Raw genomic sequence first — 22027 nt, forward strand, 5'->3', positions numbered from 1 at the left:
TTCTTGTAGTGAGGGGCCCAAAACTGAACACAGTATTTGAGGTGCGGCCTCACCAGTGCCGAGTACAGGGGGACGATCACTTCCCTACTCCTGCTGGCCACACTATTTCTGATACAGGCCAGGATGCCATTGGCCTTCTTGGCCACCTGGGCACACTGCTGATAGTTTTAGTAATGTGACAGAAGCACGAAAGATGTCGGTGCAGGAGGGACTGCCTTCCTGTGCTGGGCTGACCTGGCCAGCAACTAAGCGCCCACCAGCCGCTCGCTCAAACCAGCCATCACCCCAGTAGGATGAGGGAGAGAATCGGAAGAGCAAACATGAGAAAAACTCATTGGTCAAGATAAAGGCAGTTTAAGAAGTGAAGGGAATAAAAAGAGAAAAGAACCAAGCAATGCAAAAGCCATCACTCACAACGTCCCACCAGCAGACTCATGCCCAGACAGTCTCTGAGCAACGGCCACCTTGGAAAGACCAAAACCCCAGTTTTTCTTGCTAAGCATGATGTCGTATGGTAGGGAATACCCCTTTGGTCAGTTGGGGTCAGCTGTCCTGGCTGTGTCTCCTCCCAGGCTTTTGCCCACCACCAGCCTACTCACTGAGGGGGAAGCAGAGTGAGAAGCAGAGAAAGCCTCGATGCTGTGCAAGCACCCTTCAGCAACAGCCAAAACACTGGTGTGTCATCAGCACTATTTCAGCCAGAAATCTAAAACACAGCACCATACGGGCTGCTATGAAGAAAGTTAACTCTATCCCAGCCAGACCCAGTACACTTCCCAAAGGAATGGGTATTTTAAGCTCATGGAAAGTTCCGTTTCCATAAAAGAGTTTCTCTGAGGAAGACTGCTATTGTAGTGTGTTTGATTTCAGCTGTAAGACTGGTGGTACCAGTCAGATCAGGGCTTTATTGAGTTGTTTTCTACCCAGCAATCATAAAATGTGGTTTAGCTTCTTCCTAACCCTTCAGGTTTTTCTCCTCTGTTTAGACATGGGAGAGCTCTCTATCTATGTATTAGCTCTTTGCCCCAATGCCACTGACAAAACTTCTGCTGATCTTCCTGCATTGGCTTGTTTCTGTTAGGAATACCTTTCTCCTTTCGAGAAACCTGACGTAAGAAGCACATTTAGATGTCTCTGAGAATCATTTTTCAATGTGATACATCCTGGCAAATCTCTGTAGGTGTCTCCGAAACTTCACCCTTAAGCCTTCGCTTTATTATTCCATATTCCTTTAATCACTGCAAGTTTTTAAGAGTATGCTGTTCTTGGCTGAGATTTTTTACAAATATCACACAGCCATGTATAATTGTTTATGTATATTTCTTTTTAAGATGCCAGTGATCAAAGAGAAGACATTTACATTGGAAACCACATACCTTGCTCAGAAAGCTTCAATGGCTACTGTATACATGGAAAATGTGAATTCATTTATTCCACTCAGAAGGCTTCCTGCCGGTAAGTCCTGCATGCCTCCAAAATGTGCTTCAAATTGCTGTAAAGCTTAATCAAAATGCTCTCTAGACATAATTACAGCATGTACCAGTTTGCAGTTAGCTAAGCAGCGGCACAGGAGCCGTATCCCTATGCTGTGGGCAGCACCCAGCTGCTCCGGTCGTGTGGGAGATAGTGCTCAGAGGAGAGGCTTGGTCAGTCAGGTAGTTCAGAAGCTGAATCCCGATGAAGACTGTTGCCTCACTGTTGCCTCCTTATTTTCAGCTGCTAAATCCTATCTAGAGGGAAAAATTCCACAAAAAAACTGCCTTTGCCTTGCATGGCTTCTCTGTGTGACTGCTTTTTCCCCATAGACCTCTCAGTCTGTCCTTACGCTATCTATGCATTTTATTGCTCTTCTCATAAACTCTCTCTAGAGTATCAATATCTTATTTTTAACATTTATTGCCCTTTTTCAAAATAATAGGCTTCATCTAGAGAGTATAAAATTGCAAAATATTCTTTAGCCCACATTTTTTGTCTACGGTATAATCTAGCAGCTCAGTACACTCAGTATTAAGCCACTCAGTGTTTCCCAGGAAATCTGAATGTTCCATTTTATTTCCTTAGTTCCCAGCTAATTTTTTCTTTACATTTCACCAACTAAATTCTGCCTCTCTGTTTTCTTTGAAAAATAAAAATAATTTTAAAAGTTGTTCGTAGGAAAAGGCCACTTCTTAATAACATGGAGTGCCCTACTTATTAGGAGGTGTCACTCCTGAACTTTTATCTCGCAGGCTTGTATTTTCAGATTAATGTGGTTGAAGTTGCTATAACTCTTTGCTTTCCTTTGCTTTGGAAACTTCAGCTGTAAATCCATTAGATACTATCACATTTTCTCCCTTGATCTTTATCGATTGAGGATATTTAGGGGTTTTTCCACTGCCAAGATTTAAGGGTTTCCAGACTGACCAAGGAGCAGGAGGCCCAAAAGCCAGAGCCGGTATGGTTGTCAACTTAAGCATTTGAAAGCTTATATTATTACTTTTCCCATCCGAGACCCTTTCATGTCTATTTTCACCTTTCCAACAGGACTTTCTTTGGCCACAACCAAGAGAGCTCAACGTGGCTTTGCTTCTCTTGGGAAACTGGGTGCATCCCCAATGTCATCTTGATGGGCATTAGGCAGCACTATTTGATTACAGTATTCATTTGATCTAGAGCTGTGTTTAACACAATTTCTGATGGATTTGTCCTCAAAATAATCAAAGTAGAGGTGTTTCAAGGAAAACGTTCCTGGCTGAATGAACTGATTTTTTTATTTCTCAGAATTTTTTTCTGGATGGTGCTAATCATATAGTCATTTATTCATTTATGATTCAATTACTATTCAATCATTTAAATATTCATTATTACTCTAATAATTACTGATAGGCAATGTTTTGATGAATTTAATTAATGTACTGTCCCTTTAGATTCTATTTTATAATTACATTACTATTACTGCCTTCAATTTTTTATTTAAACAGCCTGAACAGTATCTCAGCACTGGACCTAGCACAACAAACCTCACGTGGTTCCAGTCAAGAATTTCTGACTCTCAGTTCTTGACCCTAAGTATCAGCTCTCCTTCGGATTTTTCTTGGCTCTTTAAATAGTGATGGTCATAGAATCATAGAATCATAGAATCATTGAGGTTGGAAAAGACCTCTAAGATCATCGAGTCCAACCGTCGACCCAACACCACCACCTAAGTGGGATCTGGTCAATCTCCTGCTGTCCCCCCTTGTGCAGTGCAGTGCAGTTCTGCCCTGTCCTTATGGCAGGCTGCATCAAGAAGGCACAGTTCAACCCTTTGCAAAGAAATCTAAACTTCTTTATGCAAGCTCAATTAATTGATTGATCAGCATATTTTGATAAATCCATACTGACCTCTGTTTATCTTGCTATTATATTTATGCTATATTATCTTGCTATATATTGATGTGGCAGAATGCTTTAAAATCTGTTTTACTAGTTTAAGGTAGCTTAAACTAGTGCCTAGTACTTCATCCCACCACTGATACAGTTCTTAACACAAGCACTTCTTCTTCACAGGAATTCAGTACTCCTGAATCTCCATTCAATATTTCTCAGAAATAATTTCCTGGCGCTTCAGTGTTTCTGAGGAAACATCTTTGAATTACTTGTGCCTCCTCTGCTTTGTTTTGCCTCCTCTGCTTTAAAGCAATTCTCACATTGATCACACTTTGACTGTTACCTTCTTTAATGAAAACAAAAGCAAAGGAACAAATAAGAATTCGCTAGCACTCTTCACTAGCAAGGAGTCCCGTTTCTTATTGTTTCTTTTTGCATGACTACCAACATTTTCCCCGTCCTCTTCCTTCTTGTATGCTAATACATGTTCCTCTTGATTCCATTCCTAGCCATTACCGATCTTACTTACAATACATGGGGGCTTTTTTTAACAACTCTGCTCTTACTGGAACTTGTTTCATGCCTGAACCAAAACTCCGTACACAGCAGCTCACGGCTGGAGAAAGTAGAGTCACAAGATTACGAACATGTAAACCCCAACCGTTATCCCTGCATGCAAAGGCGGATTAGGAGTTGCATTAGCAGTTGTAGGAGGGTCTGTGGAGTAATTATTTCATTCCTCCAAACAGTATTAATTCCTACCCTAGCACAAAGCTTTTGGATGGATGAGACTGATCCTGTGTTGCATTCGGGTTTATCTGATCCGGTTTTCAAAAGGATTGTTTCTCTGCCTGCGTGTGAGTAATTCTTCTCCAGCTTTCTACTATAGAGCTGGAGGCAAACTGTATGATTCAGTTGCCCTTAATGATGCATTCACATCAGTGGGTTTTAAAGTCTTGCTGTACAAGGAACTTGCTCAGGGATGTAAGTGGTGGCCTTTGATTCTGCAGACTCCAGCTCAGTGTCTTGGGTGGCTCTTGCCTTTCCTTGCTGTGCTTCAGCCTCTCTTGCCTTGTGACATTAATTGCCTTGTGACATTAATTCCTCCAGAGTGTGTTTCCACTGCCACCTTCACCACTGGCACATCTCGCATTCCCTGAACATGTGTTCACAGGAGCAGCCTCTGCTGAGTTTCTCACTGAGCTAACTGCTGCTTTGCTCAGGCAAGGTACCGTTTAGAGCAGCCGCTTCTCTTCTGTCTTCAGGCATTTCTCCCCAACCCCTGGCTAATTTTTATGGATTCTTCCATGAACTCTCACTTGAACAGTTGTGGGCCATTGGGTTTTCTAACCCGACCTCTGTCGCATTTTGGTTTGGTGACAAGGCAGGAGGGGGTTTGATGCTGGTCTTGTCCAATAGGTTTTGCAGGATTCCACTTCTGTAGGCTGAAGCTTGGAAAGGGATCTTCCTTTCCCCCCATTTTTCAAGGTTCCTCTTCCTCTTTGTCACTTCTCTCCCATACTGACATTGCAGCTGAATGAGCATGGTCACTTTGTCTTTCATGAGCATGCTTCTTTGTGTTTCGTTTAGCCTTGTCTGCTTGTTTCACCTAGTTGCTTTATTCTTCCTAAATATTGCCCCAATTTAATAATGACCCCACATATTTCTTCTGCCAAATCAGGGCCTTCACCACGCTGGTGTGTTTTCAGAGGGCCACTAGTAACCTTATCCGGGAAAGCAGAGCATATCTGCTCTGTCTCTTCTCTTGCCACAGAAATCCAAACCATTCCCCAACCCAAGTGTTACCACACCTCCACCACCAGCTCTTTCTCAGCTGGAGTCACCTTGGACTCCTTATTTCATCTGCAAAATGACTGGGCTGTTGTCAAATTACAGATTCCATGAAATATTCCTTTTCTTTTTCAGGTGTGAATCAGGATATACTGGACAGCACTGTGAAAAGACAGACTTTAGTATTCTTTATGTTGTCCCAAGTAGACAAAAGCTTACGCATGTCCTTATTGCAGCAATAATTGGAGCTGTACAGATTGCCATTATAGTTGCAATTGTCATGTGCATAACAAGGTAGGTAAAGACAAAAACAGTGAAAAATTACACATTGTGTGGATATACTTCTTCTGTATTTAAATATTTGACCCCCAACATTTTATGGGCTTTAAGATATATCCTAAAATACCCACATATAAAATACCTAATGACTGAAGTGGAAGGATTATGTCACATCATATCGCCGGTTTTTTGTTGTCACAAAACACACATTTGTTTAAATTCACAAACCACCAGTAACCACTCTGAATCCCCAGACCAAATACCCAGCAGAATAGATCAGCCCTGAAACACATCCAAAAGGTCAGCTACTCTGTTAGACCTTCACTGGAGTTATTCAAGCATTGCTGATATCTTATAGAAGCTGTGATCCCCCCCTCCCACCCAGTGAAATCAGAGAAGTTGACAAGATGCTGTTCCCTGCAGTATCACTGTAAATGGTGTTACACAGAGAGAGAAGTATCCCTCACACTATATATGCTTTCTGAAAATTACTGTGAAGCTAGTCCCGTTACTAGGCACTCTCCATGGGAACCTATTTTATGAAATGTAAAGATGCACAAGCACAGAGTTCAAGTTTCTGGGTTGTCTCAGACTCTCGCCCTGTATGAAAACTGAGATGAGAGCCATGGATTCTTTTTGATGACAAGGGATTCATTTACTCATCAAGGACTTGAACCCAATGAGGACTGAGGGCTCTGGGATAGACTAAGGATGACTTAGTTACCTTATAGGTGCATGAAGCATTTATGTCCTACACTTGGGCGTCTATGCCACACTGCCTTTTCCTCCTCAACTCGTCCTTCACTTTTTCAGCTCCGGTTACATTGGGCCATGAAACTTTCTGCTACTGCGTTAGTGCATGGTTTCCCAAACTCAGTGATGTAGAGTGACACCCCTATGAACAAACAGTATAGGCCTCCTTCCCTATCTCTCTTGTAAGGTTCAACGCAGCAGGTATAAGTACACATGTCTAACACCTCCTGCACATGTAAAAGAGTTATATTTGGCTCATGCAATTGATGTCATCCCATTTTTACTCAACACCCTGCTGGCCAAAGCAGTGGCATGGAAGGCTGTGGTTCAGCAGCCCTCCTCTTTCAGCCTCCCTACGACCGTTCCCCAGCTCACAGTCTCTCGGGGACAGTCTGTCTTGCTCCGTCCCAGCAGGACTGCTCCATCATGCATTGCCCGCTGTCTGACGGGCTGAGTAAGTGCCGTTCCGTTCAGAATTGCTGGCTTTGCCTTGTCTGACGGGCTGAGTAAGTGCCGTTCCGTTCAGAATTGCTGGCTTTGCCTTGGCCAGCGGCGGGTCCGACTTGGAGCCGGCTGGCATTGGCTCTATCGGACATAGGGGAAGCTTCTAGCAGCTTCTCACAGAAGCCACCCCTGTAGCCTCCCCTCCCCGCTACCATCCCCAAGAAAGGGATCGCCTGAGTCACCCCACAGAGAGTCCTGGGTGGGCTCTGTCTCAGGGGCTGCCACGACCAGCAGGGCACCTGGAGGTCCAGCACTTCAAAAGGCTGATTGATCCAGTCTTACCATCCACTGGATTTTAAGTATGAAATATGTATAAAGTAAAGCCAGTGCAATTATTCACCATGGTATGTGTTTTGCTGGATCAAGGCTGAAGGACGTAGCACCTTGCTAGTTTCGGTCTCAAGTTCAAGCAGAACTCCCTTCTGAGTGATCTGGGGTCCCACGGACATCCCCAGGTGACAGAGCAGTACCAAAGAGCAGGAACATCCCCCAGTCAGCACAGCTCGTAGGCTCCTTGCTATTGCTAAGTACAGAAAATTAAGTCAATGTGTTATTACTAGGCTTAATTTTATGCAGCATATATAAAATCAGCCCTCCTTTTTCTTTCTCTCTCTCTTTTTTTAACAGAAAATGCCCCAAAAACAATAGAGGCCGTCGGCAGAAGCAAAACCTAGGCCATTTTACTTCAGATACATCATCCAGAATGGTTTAACTTAGTGATTTTTATACCTACATTGACCATGTGATGTACATTTTTATTAAATCTTTTTTTAAAGAATGGAAATATTTATTTCAGAGGCCTTATTTTTGAACATTTTTAGTGTAACAATGTTGGTCTGTATTCTGAAAGCATCAGCTCTAACAGCTATGGACTGTTTTAGTATCTTTATTTTTATGTTTTTGAATACAGTAGTTCATTTTCTGTATCTGTATCACATGGTTATATAATAGATTTGTGCTTTATCCATGGAATGTAATATTTTTGGGAACACAGATTTATTCCACCAATGGTTGTAGATTAAAAAAAAAAAAACAACCCAACAAAAAAGTCCACATTACCTAGCAAACAAGGCATGAACTAAAGGTAAAAATGTTTACAGCTTACTTTTCTTATGAGAAACTAGAAAACACTGTGTTTAAATACCGTAGATATTTAAATGTTTTTGGAAGTTAGTAACTGATTTTTTAGACACTGCCTATCGCATGAACTGTGAAGCTGTGTGCTGTGTGTAGTTGTAACATATTTATAAAATGTGTGGGCTGGGTCTAAGCACTGCCATCTTCATAAATAATTCCAACAATTTATTTTTAAAGAGGAAAATTATAAATTTCATAATTTGGGAAGTTACCTGGTAGGGCAGATGGCACAGGTCCAAAAGAAGTAGGTCTTAGTAGACTTAGATATTGTAAAAATTGGTGTTGAATAATTGAACACAAATAATTGGAATAAAGCTTTCTTTATCACTGTTAAAGCTGTTTTAATACTTCTTAAACTTTTTTAAAGAAAATACATGTTTTAACACCTACAATACGGATTGTATAGTGTTTGTGATTAAAATAAAAAAAAATAATAAAGGTGAATGAATTACTAGTGCTCTTGTATAGAGTATTTTCAAGAGCTAAAGAAGTCCATCCAAATTAGTCTGCTGGTCATAGTTATATTAATAGACTGTTAGTTGTCGTTTGAAAGATCCTGAGATAAAGTGTGAATAGGATGTGTTCAGCTGTTTTAACATGTAGTTTAGGCTTTCAAAATTTTGCATGTAGGATTTAATAATTTGTTCAATAAAAAAAAATGCTTTCAACATTTTGAACTGGAAAAGCATGTCACAATACAACGTTTTCACTATATTGCCTCTGGTTTAGTGTGTTTATTTGTTACCCCATGTGGTAATTGCAGCAAGCTGAAGACCTGAAGTTGTTTTGCTGGAAAAAACAACCGTGTTAGTTTTCCTGACTGCTCTGTGAATTCCCTCGGAGGAAAGCGCTCCAGTAACACGAAAACAAAAGTAGATCATTAAAAATATGCAAGTTTGCTTTCCTGCTTAATTAGTAAGTTACTTAACTTTCCTGGATTAACACTAATAACTTCATCAGTACAGAAGCGTGACCCTTTAAACGTGTGTTCCTTTCCAGACACTGCTTCCTAATTTTAGGGGTTTCATGTTGCTGAAAGTATCCGAACAATCATGTGTGGATATTTTGTAGTCAGAAGTATTTGACCAAGCTCCAGGAGTGGTGTTTCACGCCCCACTTTGAGCATCGCTGGAGCCAGCTGTCGCCCTGGCTCCCTGCAGCAGCACCAGAATCGTCCTGGCAGGATCACCGAAACTTCGCCTCCCGCCGACCCGGCCGAAGGCAGGCAAAATGGATCGCCGCGAAATCACCTCAGAGGCTGACAAAACCCACCAAAATCGTCTCTCCAGCGTCACCGAGGAGGAAGAAGAACAAGATGCAGCTTACACGATTGTGACGGTCCTGGACAAAGTCGCCAACATTGTGGACAGCGTGCAGGCGAGCCAGAAAAGGATAGAGGAGAGGCACAGGGAGATGGAAAACGCCATCAAGACCATACAGATTGACATTTTAAAGCTTGCCCAGGCACACGGCAATACAGGCTACACGGTGAACAAGTTACTGGAGAAAACCCGCAAAGTCAGCTCCACCGTGAAGGAGGTGCGGGCACGCGTGGAGAGGCAGAGCACCAGCGTGCAGAAGGTGGAAGCCAAACAAGAGGAGATGCTGAGGAAAAACAAATTCCGGGTCGTAATCTATCAGGTAACCGCGAGCCTAATTTCTTGTAGCACTCTCATTGTGCCACCTTCTTGGTAGCCGCTGGTAGGCATCGGTTAATGAACCAAAAGACGCAGTCTGTCCAACATGAGAGTTATTTTATGCATTCTTTAACATTGAGTTGTGCTCCTCAGTGCCTTTCAGCATGAACCTACTGACGGCAGCACACAGGGTCTATTATTAGTGTTGGTAGGTTTCTGAGCCAGCCATGTAAGATTAACTGCAGATCAGCAAGGACTATTTGTTGCCTCTCCGAAAGGTAATATGAGGCAGGCCCTGTAAATCTTGTCATACAAACCATGCCTGACATTCATCCCTGTTATTTTTTTCACCGTATTAGGTAGGAGTCCAAATAGCGAAAGTGTTTGCAGGCTCCCCGGAACACAAACTTTCTTCTAACACTAATTTCAAAACATATGGTTGATTTAACTTGCAGCATTACCCAGGCTTTCATACTGCTGACAAATTGGGGCTTTTTTCATTGTCTCAGTCTATAGCAGTGTATGCACAAACTAAAGCTCAGACCCACAAACTCTTCCTGACAGCAAATAGTACCTTGCATGCTCTACTTTGGAAATGGTTTAACGCAGCACTGTTCTTCCAATCATATCGGGCAAGCAAATTATACATTTTCATTCATTGACCTCATTGTAGGATGTTCATTGTTCTTATAAATTACTGAGTTTGAACAGGAGTGTCATGAAATGGCATGGTCTCGCCTACATTCATACAAGTAGGCAGTGCAGGCAGTTCATGGGGTCTGTCACTTGCTAGCGAGTGCTGTGAAACCCAGTTGTTTAATGGCCTGATCCTGCCATTTGCTGAAACTTCACAGTTCCCCAAGTCAATATAAAGTAAGAGTGTTTAATCTTTTGCCAGAAGCATAGTTTCTCTTTCGTACCAGTGAGTCCCCAAAGCTTCTTTCAAATGAGTTGTATTCATCATTAGGCATTCTTGAAAAGACCAGCCCTCGTGAGTAACACAATGCACCCTCATCGCCCAGCCTTACACCCTGGTCTTGCATCTGCTTGTACATAAATAACATTACTTGCAATGAATGGAGCCGTGTGTTTAACTGAGTATATTCACCACTGTATACAGCTGACAAATTCTTATGCATAATCTAGCTCTCTTAACTACTTTGTTTTCTGCTACTGGGAAGAAATAGCTAAAAAAAAAGCTGAAGGTAGGAAATGTTACCTCTTTAATGTTATGTTAGTACCACATGCAGCCAAATTGTGCCTCCCAGATTTTCTGACTTACTATGGATGTTCACGCGAAAGCATGGCACAATTTGGCCTATTGTTACAATTATTGCAAGCTGCACCATCATGATGGACTAGAAAACAGGCACTTTTGCTTTTTCCTCGCAAATAATTTCCCAGCTAAAGGTAATAAGTATCTCCCCTGGTTAATGGCATAACGCCATTTCATTGATGGGCCTTTACCGTAATGTTTGCAGCAGAATCAATGCTTTGAAAATGTTTGTTCTTAAAACAGTGTTCATTACATAATGTAAATTTTTCTCCTAGTAAGACATGAGTTGTCATTTATTTTAAAATGTAGTGAAATATTGTGGAAATTGATTTACACACAGCTATAAAGAACAGGTGTTGCTATTTTTAGATATTTCATACAAAAGGTGGCTCTCACAATGCTTACTTTCTCTAAGAATCACCTTCAGTAGGAGTTTCTGAACCTTCTGCTGGTTTTGCTGGACAAGAATGACCTGCGCCCTGTTCCGTATGTCTAATTCTTAGGCGGTGCTTTTCAGGAAGGGAAACAGCATTTCTGAGTGGTGTCTTTCTAGCTTCCTACGGTAGTTGAGAACTGCCAGCCTTTTGTAGGGTAGGTTGAAGAACTTTTTCCCTCGTGCTCGGAAGAGGAGCAGATATGCTGATCCTCCAGGATCTGATATTTAAAACTTTTCTGGAAGAGGAGAACTGCATTGCTCCACAAAAACTGGAACATGCTAGTGTGCTGAAGCTTTAAGGCACAGGGACACTTGTGAAAGTCTCTTTCACACAAGTGCAGTGATTTTCACACTGTTGATTTACACCGGTGTAGGCATACTGCTGGAGCGCCAAGACCTGAATGACTGAAGCTTGGCTACGATGAGTGGGAGTCTGTTAATAGCTACAGAATCAGCATACTCCCTTCACTATATTTTACAAATGGGAATAACCAAGTTGTTTACTTGGTGGCTGTGAGTGACAGCTCATCTGTAGTGAGATTTTTTTGTGATGGAGCCAAGGACCTCTGTGTAGCCAGCGTTGAATGCCTACGTGGGTGAGCGCACGTGGGTTTTAGTTTCAACTTTTCCCAGAACATCGGCATATGAGGAAAAGGGAAACACCAATTAAATCCTAAAGATTTTCTTTCAAGTGGATAGCTTTGATCTTATCATTGATAGAAGGAGTAGGCAGGTTGAAAAGGATCATTGGCTGGAGGACACTGTCCCAAGAGACCTCAGCCATGATGAAAAGAGTTGGCAATATCCCCGCATTAAAAAGAGAGAAAGTGATCATCCATGAGCGTAATGATTAGGGAAATTGAGAGCATTCATTTTTAAAAGGCCATGTGGTTGAGGAAAAGCTTTGGTAGCAGGCAGCTCTCCTCCCCAGGCTGATTGCATGAATAAAAATGCCAGGTTACTTCGAGTGAGGTCTTTGACCATGGAGTGCTATGTGCCTCAGGGTATAGTAGGGAATGCAAAGTACATTATAGGTTGTGCAGGTCACTGTTCACTTCTGTTCAGGTTAGTCTGAATAACCAGCTGTGAGAGCTATCATTTCTCTGCAGTCAAAGAGCATCTAACACTTTAACTCATTCTGACTAAATTATTCAGAAATTAAAGGGTTGGTTTGTTTTTTTTTTAAATCCTGAAAGAATTTGTTTCGTTTGCTTTTCTGCATGTTCTGCAAGTCCCTCTTTGAATGTGAGCACACAGGCACCAGGAAGTCCGTGTTACAGTTACTGGGCTCTTTTCTATTATTATTTTACATAAGCACCATAAAGGAGTAACAACTTCCTATGAATGGACAGTCGCAGTGGACATGTCAGAAAGCAAGTAAGGTTATGGCTTGATTGGCCTACACTCACTCACTGCTGTCTGATGTTTAAAATTAGTGGACAGTCGCAGTGGACATGTCAGAAAGTAAGTAAGGTTATGGCTTGATTGGCCTACACAAACATGTTACAACTGATTTGCTTGCCCTGCGATTGCTCCACCGCACACACGGAGAGAGGCTAGCAGAAGTGGCTTTGCGTATGCCGCTCATATTATGCATAAATAAATTAAAATATAAGTGGCTTTTCCTGGCCACCGTCCTTCTGCAGCATAATGGCTTGGACAGTAAAAATGGTGAGATCCAGATGGGGACAATAATCTGAAAATCTGAAGTGGAAGCGCTTCCATCTGAAGTGGCAGTAAAAGTCAGGGTGTCATGAGCTCAAGAGATGAGGTTGCAAACACGGACTCTGAAAGACCTGGTGCACGAACTCGCCATCCATCGGCACGGAGTTTTAATTACAGCTATTCTGAGAAAAACCTGTGAGAGTAACCGTGACGTGAAAGGCAGCAAATATAACACTTCTATTTAAAAAAGACAAAGGAAACGATCTGAACCATTGCCATTCATCCGATATCATTCAGGCATAAGAATGGCAGGCTCTGAAGGGGCTCTGCAGAACAGAATCGTTAGTACCATGGAGTTAAATAGCTCACCAAGAGCAGATTGTGCTAGGTAACTCATATTTGAGTTTCTGTTTCACAGAAACATGAGAGCTCTTATCCTTTCTCATATTTATGTACCTGATATCTTACCTCATAAGGTAAGATAATCTGGAAAAACAAGACATGACAGTGGATTGTGTTGAAATGGGAAGTGAAGTTTGTGATGGGTTTCTAAAAGGGTTTGTTTCTAAGACTGTCTTTGTCAACTGTTTAATATTTTTGTTAAAGTTCTTGGCACAGAAAAAGGTGTGGATACTAATAAAACATGCTCAAAATGAGGTGCTGCGAGTCCAGAGAAAGAAATATAGACAAGGAACCAAATCATCTTTAGAGCTGGAGTAATGCTAATCTAAGTGTACACAGTGTCAATTCCTGTGCTTAGCAGAAGCCCTTGTTGTTAGTTTGTCTTCTGAAGCCCCATGGTTTGGAAAGGACAGAAAATGGTGTGTTAATTGCTCAGGAGATGACCAAAAGCCCACTTGATGGTGTGGCTCTTAAAAAAAGTGATACATGAGCATGAAATGCTTCAGGCAAGATATTTCCAGAAGTGATAGAGAGACTGCCAGTACCCGTGTCCAAAACACTTCAGAGCCCACCTGGACTACCACGTACAGCTCTGATCACCCCTGTTGAAGTAAGTTGTGTTCAAACTGAACAGGTTTGGAAAACAGCTACCAGGCTGATCAGAGCAATGTGAAGCCCTGGTAAATGAGAGGAGACCAGGAGGTCCTAGCTTGGTTTAGTCCAGCAAGAAAAGAGGCTAAGAGACATTGTGGCTGTCATTTTTACATACATTGGGGCACGGATGAGGAGTCCAGTAAAGAACACTGTCAAAAAGATGAAATGGGTGTAAGCTGTCCATGAGTCAACTCAGGTCAGAAACCAGAAATGGATTCTTAGTCCTGGAGGCATGAGGGTCTGGACAAAGCCTTTGCTAGAACCCATGAGGAGAGAGGAAAACCTAAATTGCTATTAAAGTGAAGTCTGAAAACTTAATGAGAAAAAGGTGGTGTAGGTTGACTACCTGTGACAGCAGAGCACTGGCCTCAGACACAGAGGCCTCAGCAGCCCAATGACACGGGGCCTTTGTTGGAGTCTCGTGGCATAAACCTTTTATATATTTTTACAGCTGGGACAGGTAATTGCCTTTGCTGAGATTACGGAGAATAAAAGAAACTCAACGGTTGTGTCAGAGTAGGTTGTAGCAAGAGTCCTTTGTTTGCAGTGTCAAGCCCGGTCCTACAGTTCAAAGCGCTGAGCTGCCCCTGTGCTGTGCAGCCAACCGCTGGCAGAGTGGCAGAGCCAGCGCTGAAGTACTGGAGGCAGCCAAGAAGATCATAAATTACCCATGATTTTTAGAAAAAAACCCATGGCTTTTAACCCGCTAAAGAAAAACTATGTTTCTAGGGACATGTTCACAAGGAAAGAGGAGAAAGGGAAATAAAACCCCCAAAATTAAAAAATAGCTGTTGGGCCATTTCTGTGTTCCTAAAATGAAATAGGTTGCATATTTCACAGGACTGTGTTCATAGCAGATTATAAACTTGACACTACACCAGTAGATTATAAACTTGACGCTACACCAATTGATCTGGTGTAACTGGAGTCCCCAGACCTGTTCCTTTGTGGTGATCCTCACAAGGGACAGACAGTCATCTCCTCAGGGCTGCCATTGATTTTTTTCCACTCCACTGAGTGGTGGAAACAACTGATGTTAATTTACATTTGCGCTGGATGCAGCTGTTCAGGGCTTTGCTTGTGGTCGGCGTGCAAGCTAGCAGAAGAGCGTAGCTACATCATGAGCCTCTCGTGTCGTGCCTCTTCCCCACGGTCCTAGAGGCTGCCTGGAGTGACTTATCGACAGGAGCTGTAGCTGGCCACTGTGGGCACACACGTATCTTTAGTGATACCCTTCATGCCTGAGGCCCACGTTCAAAAATGGACTTGCATCTGGGGACACGCAGTTGGGCTTTATATTCTCAGCACTACTGAAGACAGCTGAATCTTGCAGTTATTCCTTTAACACAGGAATAAAGCTCATCAGAACAGGGCAGGCACAGATGGGAGGGATATGTGAAGTCATTAACAGCCAAGTTCTGAATTCGGGACAGGATCCATCTTGCCAGGCATTAGACATCAGTAACGCAGATGTTTGTACATTTGGCCTGTAGACTCCCTTCAAACGAGCAGGGAGAAACGTATGGAGCCTGATTCACCTGACCTGCTGTAGACATCTACTTCTGGATACAGTTTCTACTTCATAAGTACCTGTTCTCTCCCTTGAGTTGAAAGAGTGTCCAGAAGCGAGTTCATATGGAGACATGGTTGCTTGGGCAGATGAGTTCAGCAGCTCCTGATGAATGGTTGAGTTTCTGTTGTACTTGAGAGCACTTCCCTGCTCTAGCTAGCTTGCAAGAGCAGTCACCTTGTTATGAATGAATGAATCAAAACATTACCAAACATATTTTTTGTCTTATCACACCTTGTGATCGCTCTTTCTCCTCCACTCACAAAGGGTTGGTATCTACAGATAAACTGGAAGTGAGAAATTTCACCAGTTTGATTGATTGCAAACCTGCGGACTGACCTGCAGAACTATTCCCTAGGCTAGCTCCATAAAACAACAGCAAAGCAAAGTAAGTGGGAAGCTTTAATGTTTCCCTGGAGCTGCAGTAGTCCTTTTTGTGCAGCATGTGGTGGCCTGGAGCCAAGGGCTTCTCCGAGTGATGTGGTATAACTGAGTAACGCTCACTCGTTGTCTGTAGCTTGCTGCAGTCAGATAATGAGAGAATGAGCTGGGTTTCTTTATAGTCATTGTATGCTCCTGGTTAAATTACTGAATTTCTGACAGAATTTAAAGAAAAGGGATGTGTAGTAGGCTTCACAAAAGAGAACTGAGAGGGCTTGACTGTTCTGGCCGGGCTGCTTGTTCATTATGTAAAAATAATTCTAAATACAAGCAACAGCACTTGGCCATAAAGTCTTGCGTGCTGAAGTGTTTATTCTCTATCTACTTCACTTGATGAAATCCCTTAGGTGCCCTTTTAAAATAATCCTGTTTCTCTCTCATCTGAGCAGCTTTTTGGCCTGATGGCAGAAATTTTGAAATGGCATATTTGCAGAAAAAAATGAAAGGATCGCTTGAGATTTATAGAGCTTCACTCTTAACTGTTAGAATATGAGTAAAAGTACTGAATGATTTGTAATTGGTTATTCATCAGCGGTTTCGTATTGATTTAGAGAATAATTTCAAGGAGATGTTTTAGTGATTTACTTTGGCTGCCGGTTTGAATAACAAATCATTCATTTAGCATGCAAATTTCTAGGATTTTTTTAAAACGTTGTGGCGATGCAGTTTCCTGCCCATACGCTGCCAGTCATTTGCATCTCCAGTTGTCATAGACACGGCAGCAGCACCGGACCAGGCGCTGGGTGGCCTTCGACCATTTTGCTGCTTCGTGCTCTGCTTCAGAGTTGTCAGGTGATCACCAGTCCCATCTGTGCCTGTGTTAATCACCACCTGCACCTTCCCTGTCACCCATCCCAAGGCTGAAAGATCATTTGCCGTGACCTTTTTCCCTGTACAACACAATGTCTCCCAGTTACGGAGTTTCATCTGTCTCTCCTCCCTACTTTTCCTGCGAGCAGTTTCTTTAGGAGCACTTTGAGTCTTGATTTTTTTTATCTATATATAATGTAATTATATATAAAAGATATGATTTTGTAATATATATATAATTTAATTATTTATTTGGTCATTCCCATTTTCTCTGTTATTGTTTTTTGTATTTTAAAAAAAATTGTTCTGCTAAAGTTTTAATTGAAATTAGATAATAGTTGAGAGCTGATAACAGTTGCCTTTAATAAAGCTTGTTAGAATTACATTTTGAAGGTATTTGAAATGAGAATGCAAAACTGGTTTATAGCATTTCTAGCATATATTTACACATAAGACAATGTATTTTATTTTTTTTCTCCTTGCCGACTCTAGAAGCCCAGTCTGGGCTTCGAAATACAAACCCAGAATATGTGTGCAAAAAAACCATGAAAGGACAAGGGGGACTAAAGCTCCTGAACTGGCCACACCCATTAAAATGCCCTTATATCCCATTAGTTTTTATTTTTAAATTACATTCTAATAAAGTTATTACTGAAATAATCATTAAAAGTGTTAATGTACTTAAAGCCTTAGTATTGTGGTACAGTGATACTGTCACTGCTTCATCTAGCAAATCCAGTGGACTCTAAATCAGCAACACACCTTTTCTTAATGAAAATAATACTACTGCTGCTATTAATTATTGATCCCACCTGTGCTTACAAAGCTAAAGAGTGGAGATTTAGCTAACAAGTTTGTGAGGGAATTTTTTTAACAACCCTTTTTCCTTTGCACAGCCTCACTGACCTTGCTGAAGGCATGACATTCCTCTTCCAGGAGCCCCTTTGGCTTATTTGCTCCTTAGTTCAGCAGTAAGAGAGAAAGGTGCTATTAGAGCCGACCTGATCTTTGCCAGGACACAACTGCAGCAAAATACCTGAGACATCGCTAAACAATTTGCTCTGCCGTTTCCCTTCTTTCCCTGCCCAGAGATGAGAAGAGCCTGACTGTGCAGGCAGGGTTATCAAGGAGGCACATTTTGAGACAGTCTCTTTTCCCCCGCAGTTTTCAATTACCTGAGCATCGCTGCCTCAAGAGTCTCATAACACTGATTAGGGGCATTGCCACATTTGAGATAATTTACCTACTGTTTTTAAGGTTTCTGTGAGGTGAAAAAGAGTCAGCACCTTGCGCTCTGCATAGTTTAAGGAGCAGGTGCGTTAGCCTTCCTTCATAAACACCTTGTTATATCCTATGGGAGAACAATGCTACTGCTGTGATCCCTTCCTTGAGATCAGGAGACGCCAGCAGTGCCTGCAAACTGGTCAGCGCCCTCACGCGTGGGTGCAGAGCAGCCAGAATTTTGGCAGCCGATGAAAAGTTCGCAGAGCGAAAGGAGTGTGTGAAGGACACAGACTACATCCCTTCGAAAATTTTCTAATTGTGAATTAAATTGAAATGGGAGCAGAGGGCGAAAATGGCAATGATGGAGTCAGACTTTCTCGGGAACCCGATGTTAGAAACATCTGGGTTTCAATACTCACTGTCCCCGGAGCCATCCGTTCAAATCAATGCCACGCTGGCCTTCTTCACCAAAGCTGAGGTTTACTCACATGTTTACTTTGTATTCAGCCAGGCCCTTAAAACCTCAAACTTCTTTGGCTAGGCACATCTGAGAAGTTAAATACTCAAAACCCAAGAAAAGACGAAGTTCAGGTTTAAAATGCTTTCTTAGCAAACTTACTGTGCCGGGGCATCACCAGCCCCTCCTGAATTGTACGACCGTTCTGTTACAGTGTTATACCTTTAAGTTTTGTTTGTTAAAGTTGTTTCTTAAGCAGTGGATCTAACTAACCTCACAGCTTTGTGGCCTCTGTATTTCTCTCTCTGCCCGGCTGAACTGCAAAGGTCTCCAGGCTTTCTCCTTTTCACTGCCACCAATGCCTTCAGTCCTTCCTCTGCTTCCTCTGGAAGTCTTTCTCCTTCCAGACCTCATTTCCTTCCACATACATGCATTTTTCCAAAATACTTCTAGTTTCAACAACACAACATCTAATCTGACTCCTTTCTCCCTTCTCCCCTCCTACACACATTCATAACACACACACACACCCTCTTCTCAGCACCCCCATCACCTGCCAAAAACGTCAGGTCCAGATCTACAAGCGAGGTACCTGAGCCACGGGCGTGTTTGCTCAGGACAGACGTCAGCTGGGAGGACAGACAGAATGACTCACAACACAGCAGGCTCCTCAGCAGAGAGCTTATTTCTCCATGTCTGAGCTCAGCTCCCTTCTCAGATTGGTGGGAAATGCCCAAATGTTTACGTGTTAGTGGAGAGGCCGTGTAAGGGTGAGAAGGTGGGAGCTGTGTCATGTGAGCATATACGCTACACTTTTTGTACAAAAATAAGACAACTTCCAAATCAACCACTTACATGACTGACTTCCAAACATCTTTCTTGGAGGAGAAGGGAAAAAATTGTTTTGTTTTGAAAGGTTCAGGTCTATTTTCAGTTTCTTGAGAGGTGGACTAACTTTTCAGATTATGGCCAATGAGCACATCGGGACCAGTGTGAGCACCCTCTGCAGGGTGTGCCTTCTCCAGGTGTGCCCTCTCCAGGTGCGCACATCGCCTCTGAGCTCGCAGCAGCAGAGCCCTTCGCTGAAGAAATCTCTTACACAGAAGTGATCACTAAGGGAAAGACAGACAAGAATAGTGCAACAAAAGGTGCCTCCCAGTCAGGTGGAGTGATGAAAGGGAAGGGGAATGATCAGCTTCCACAGATTCATTTCGTGGTTTCTGGTTCTGGCGTACGCATGTCTTTGTTTTCTGTCAGTAGGCGGGGCAAGCAGAGTACATGTCCTTTGTATTAACCAATAGACAGACCATATGACTGCACTCCTCTTTCCTCAAGAAATCAGGTTAAAAATACCTGACTGTTTGGTGTCATCTTTTACTGTGAAATAATCTCCTGTCTTGATTTTATTTGAACACTTACAAATTTAGCTTGAAGATCCTCCCTTACCTCCCATGAGGTGGTGGTGGCAGATACGAGTCCTTCCTAGCAAAATGCTTAAGCAGAATTTTAACTAAAAGCTTGCAAGTAGCATCATCGATTGCTCAACTTCTTCTCGCCCTCCTCTAAGATTGGGCTGCCCAGCCCTGCTATTTCCAGTCCCATCTGCTTTCAAGCCAAGAAGAAAGCTGTCACCCGGTTTAGGGCTTTGTCCTGTGCAACTGAAATCAGTAGGTGTTTTGTCTTTGCTTTTAGTGAGTCTATAAATGAGCTGGTAGCTACATACTTTGACCCCATCAATTTCCCACCTGGTGCTAAAACTTACTGTTCCTGCTTTAGGGAGGATGAGCTCCTACCTTCTCTCTACCCCATCGATACCTAGTGCTAAGAAGAAACGGGGAGGGGCGGGAGAGAGAAAGCAAGCAGACGAGAAAGCTCTCCTACTGAGCCTAAATCACTGTATTTTTATTATGACCCCCCCTAACATGCTAGCCAGTTTCACTAATACTTTCCACTGTTGGTAACATCTTCCATCCAGAAACCTTGAGAGGAGGTAGAAACTCATGCTAATTTTTAGCCTTGCTACATTTGATTCTGCAAGATGTGTGCAGAAACCAAGGAAGAGAAAATCAGAGATTTGGTAAAGATCATTCTCAGAGTCTGTAGCAGAATGAAAAATGTTCCTCAGGACCTGCAGCTCTAGTTTCTGTGTCTTGTCTACAAGGCCTTCATCTCACGCGTTATTGTTCATAAGTCTTAATTCTAACACGTGTATGACAGTTAAAGCGCTCTCTTCTTTAGCTAATAGACTATAAAGCTAAATACAATAAAAATCTGGCAAACAATTGACAAAAAGCACAGAAAAAATTGTTCTTCTCCCAAAGACAGACAGCTTAAATATTGCAGAGAAAATAGTCTCTCTGCCTTCTCCCTTTGTAAAAATAATCTTCATATGAACAGCATACCCTATTCACCATATTGTATTCATTTCTCTACGTATTGAAATTTCAGAATAGTCATTCTGGAAACATTTTTGTTACCATTTCAGCTGACAGAGTGGGCTATAATTTACAAACTTTGAGGAATTATTATCCAGCTGTGTTTTAGTTCATTTTCAGAAAAGAAGGGATTATGTTTATATATAGAAGTCTTTATATAATTAATGTTAATTTGCACGTTAATGAAAATGATTATTAGCAAAGCATTGTAGTTTTGTTCCTGCTGATTTTGGCAGATGAGTTGAATAACATTCTGCTGTAATCAATGCAACATAACTCATCGCTACTTTTTCTAAGCATTAACAACTATTTTACTAGAGGGTTTTTAATGAAGCCAAGGCATGATGACAGACTCTTAAGTGGGCTTTATCTGCCAAATAGCTTAATGTATTTTATTTTACATATTGCTAATACTCTGTAAAATAACATGAAACATGACTTGCTACTAATGAGTCACTGGGAAAAATGACAGACATCTTTTTGGCCAGAAGTCAGTTCACAGCAAAATATTCAGTAAGACTGACCCATTCTTCGCGGGTTCACAACTTCTAATCTCTCTCCCGTTTTCTGCATTAAGGCAATAATACTAAGGATAGAGCCCAGACACTGTCATGCCTCAGAAATCAGCTGAAGTAGTTACTACTAGTGGGAAACAGCTTATAGAAGTTTTATATAGCTGTTGTACCTGTCTGCACCCTAAAGGGCTGCTCCTCTTGGGGGAAGAGCACATGCACGTGCACATAAACAGCTAGTAGGGAAGAAGGGGCTGGCATTGTCCGTCTCATACACCTCCTACAAGTTATGGGTTTTCTACTCTGCATACACTAGTACTTCTAGACAGAAGTGACTCACTGACACTAAGCCACAAATTTATAATGTCCATGTAGACAGCAGTCTTCAGATCAGGCGATCAACTCTCTTAGGAGATTCTCCTTGTTCAGATAAATTGTACTACTGAATCCTTCCATTACCACAAGCTTTTTTCCTTTTTTTGCACGTCCTTAACCACTAAGTGATTCTTGGTAAATTATTTGTTTACCGTGGACAGCTTTTGAAAGTCTTCGAGTGTGTGTCTTCGAGTTTTGACCCTCTAGCAGTCTTTCTTTGGAGGCTCTACATACATTCCTAGTGCTAAGATATCTAGGATAGTCACCATAGAATCATAGAATCATTAAGGTTGGAAAAGACCTTTAAGGTCATCAAGTCCA

The 22027-nt window shown here is 42.1% G+C and overlaps 2 protein-coding genes across 2 annotated transcripts in view; both read left to right on the forward strand.

The window, feature by feature from the left end:
• TMEFF1 (transmembrane protein with EGF like and two follistatin like domains 1) overlaps positions 1 to 7387 on the forward strand; it is a 55663-nt gene extending 48276 nt beyond the window's left edge. Inside the window, exons 8-10 of the mRNA XM_009276681.2 lie at positions 1332 to 1455; positions 5275 to 5433; positions 7303 to 7387. Of these exons, the coding sequence (XP_009274956.1) occupies positions 1332 to 1455; positions 5275 to 5433; positions 7303 to 7387 (368 nt within the window). The remainder of the gene's footprint in view (positions 1 to 1331; positions 1456 to 5274; positions 5434 to 7302) is intronic.
• A 1550-nt stretch (positions 7388 to 8937) lies between these two features.
• The window catches only part of MURC (muscle related coiled-coil protein), a 19416-nt gene continuing 6326 nt past the window's right edge, over positions 8938 to 22027 (forward strand). The window contains exon 1 of the mRNA XM_009276641.2: positions 8938 to 9453. Within this exon, the coding sequence (XP_009274916.1) occupies positions 9043 to 9453 (411 nt within the window). The 5' untranslated portion in view covers positions 8938 to 9042. The remainder of the gene's footprint in view (positions 9454 to 22027) is intronic.

The sequence above is a fragment of the Aptenodytes forsteri genome, unplaced genomic scaffold (assembly GCF_000699145.1).
Source record: "Aptenodytes forsteri isolate BGI_AS27 unplaced genomic scaffold, ASM69914v1 Scaffold97, whole genome shotgun sequence".
NCBI lineage: Eukaryota > Metazoa > Chordata > Aves > Sphenisciformes > Spheniscidae > Aptenodytes > Aptenodytes forsteri.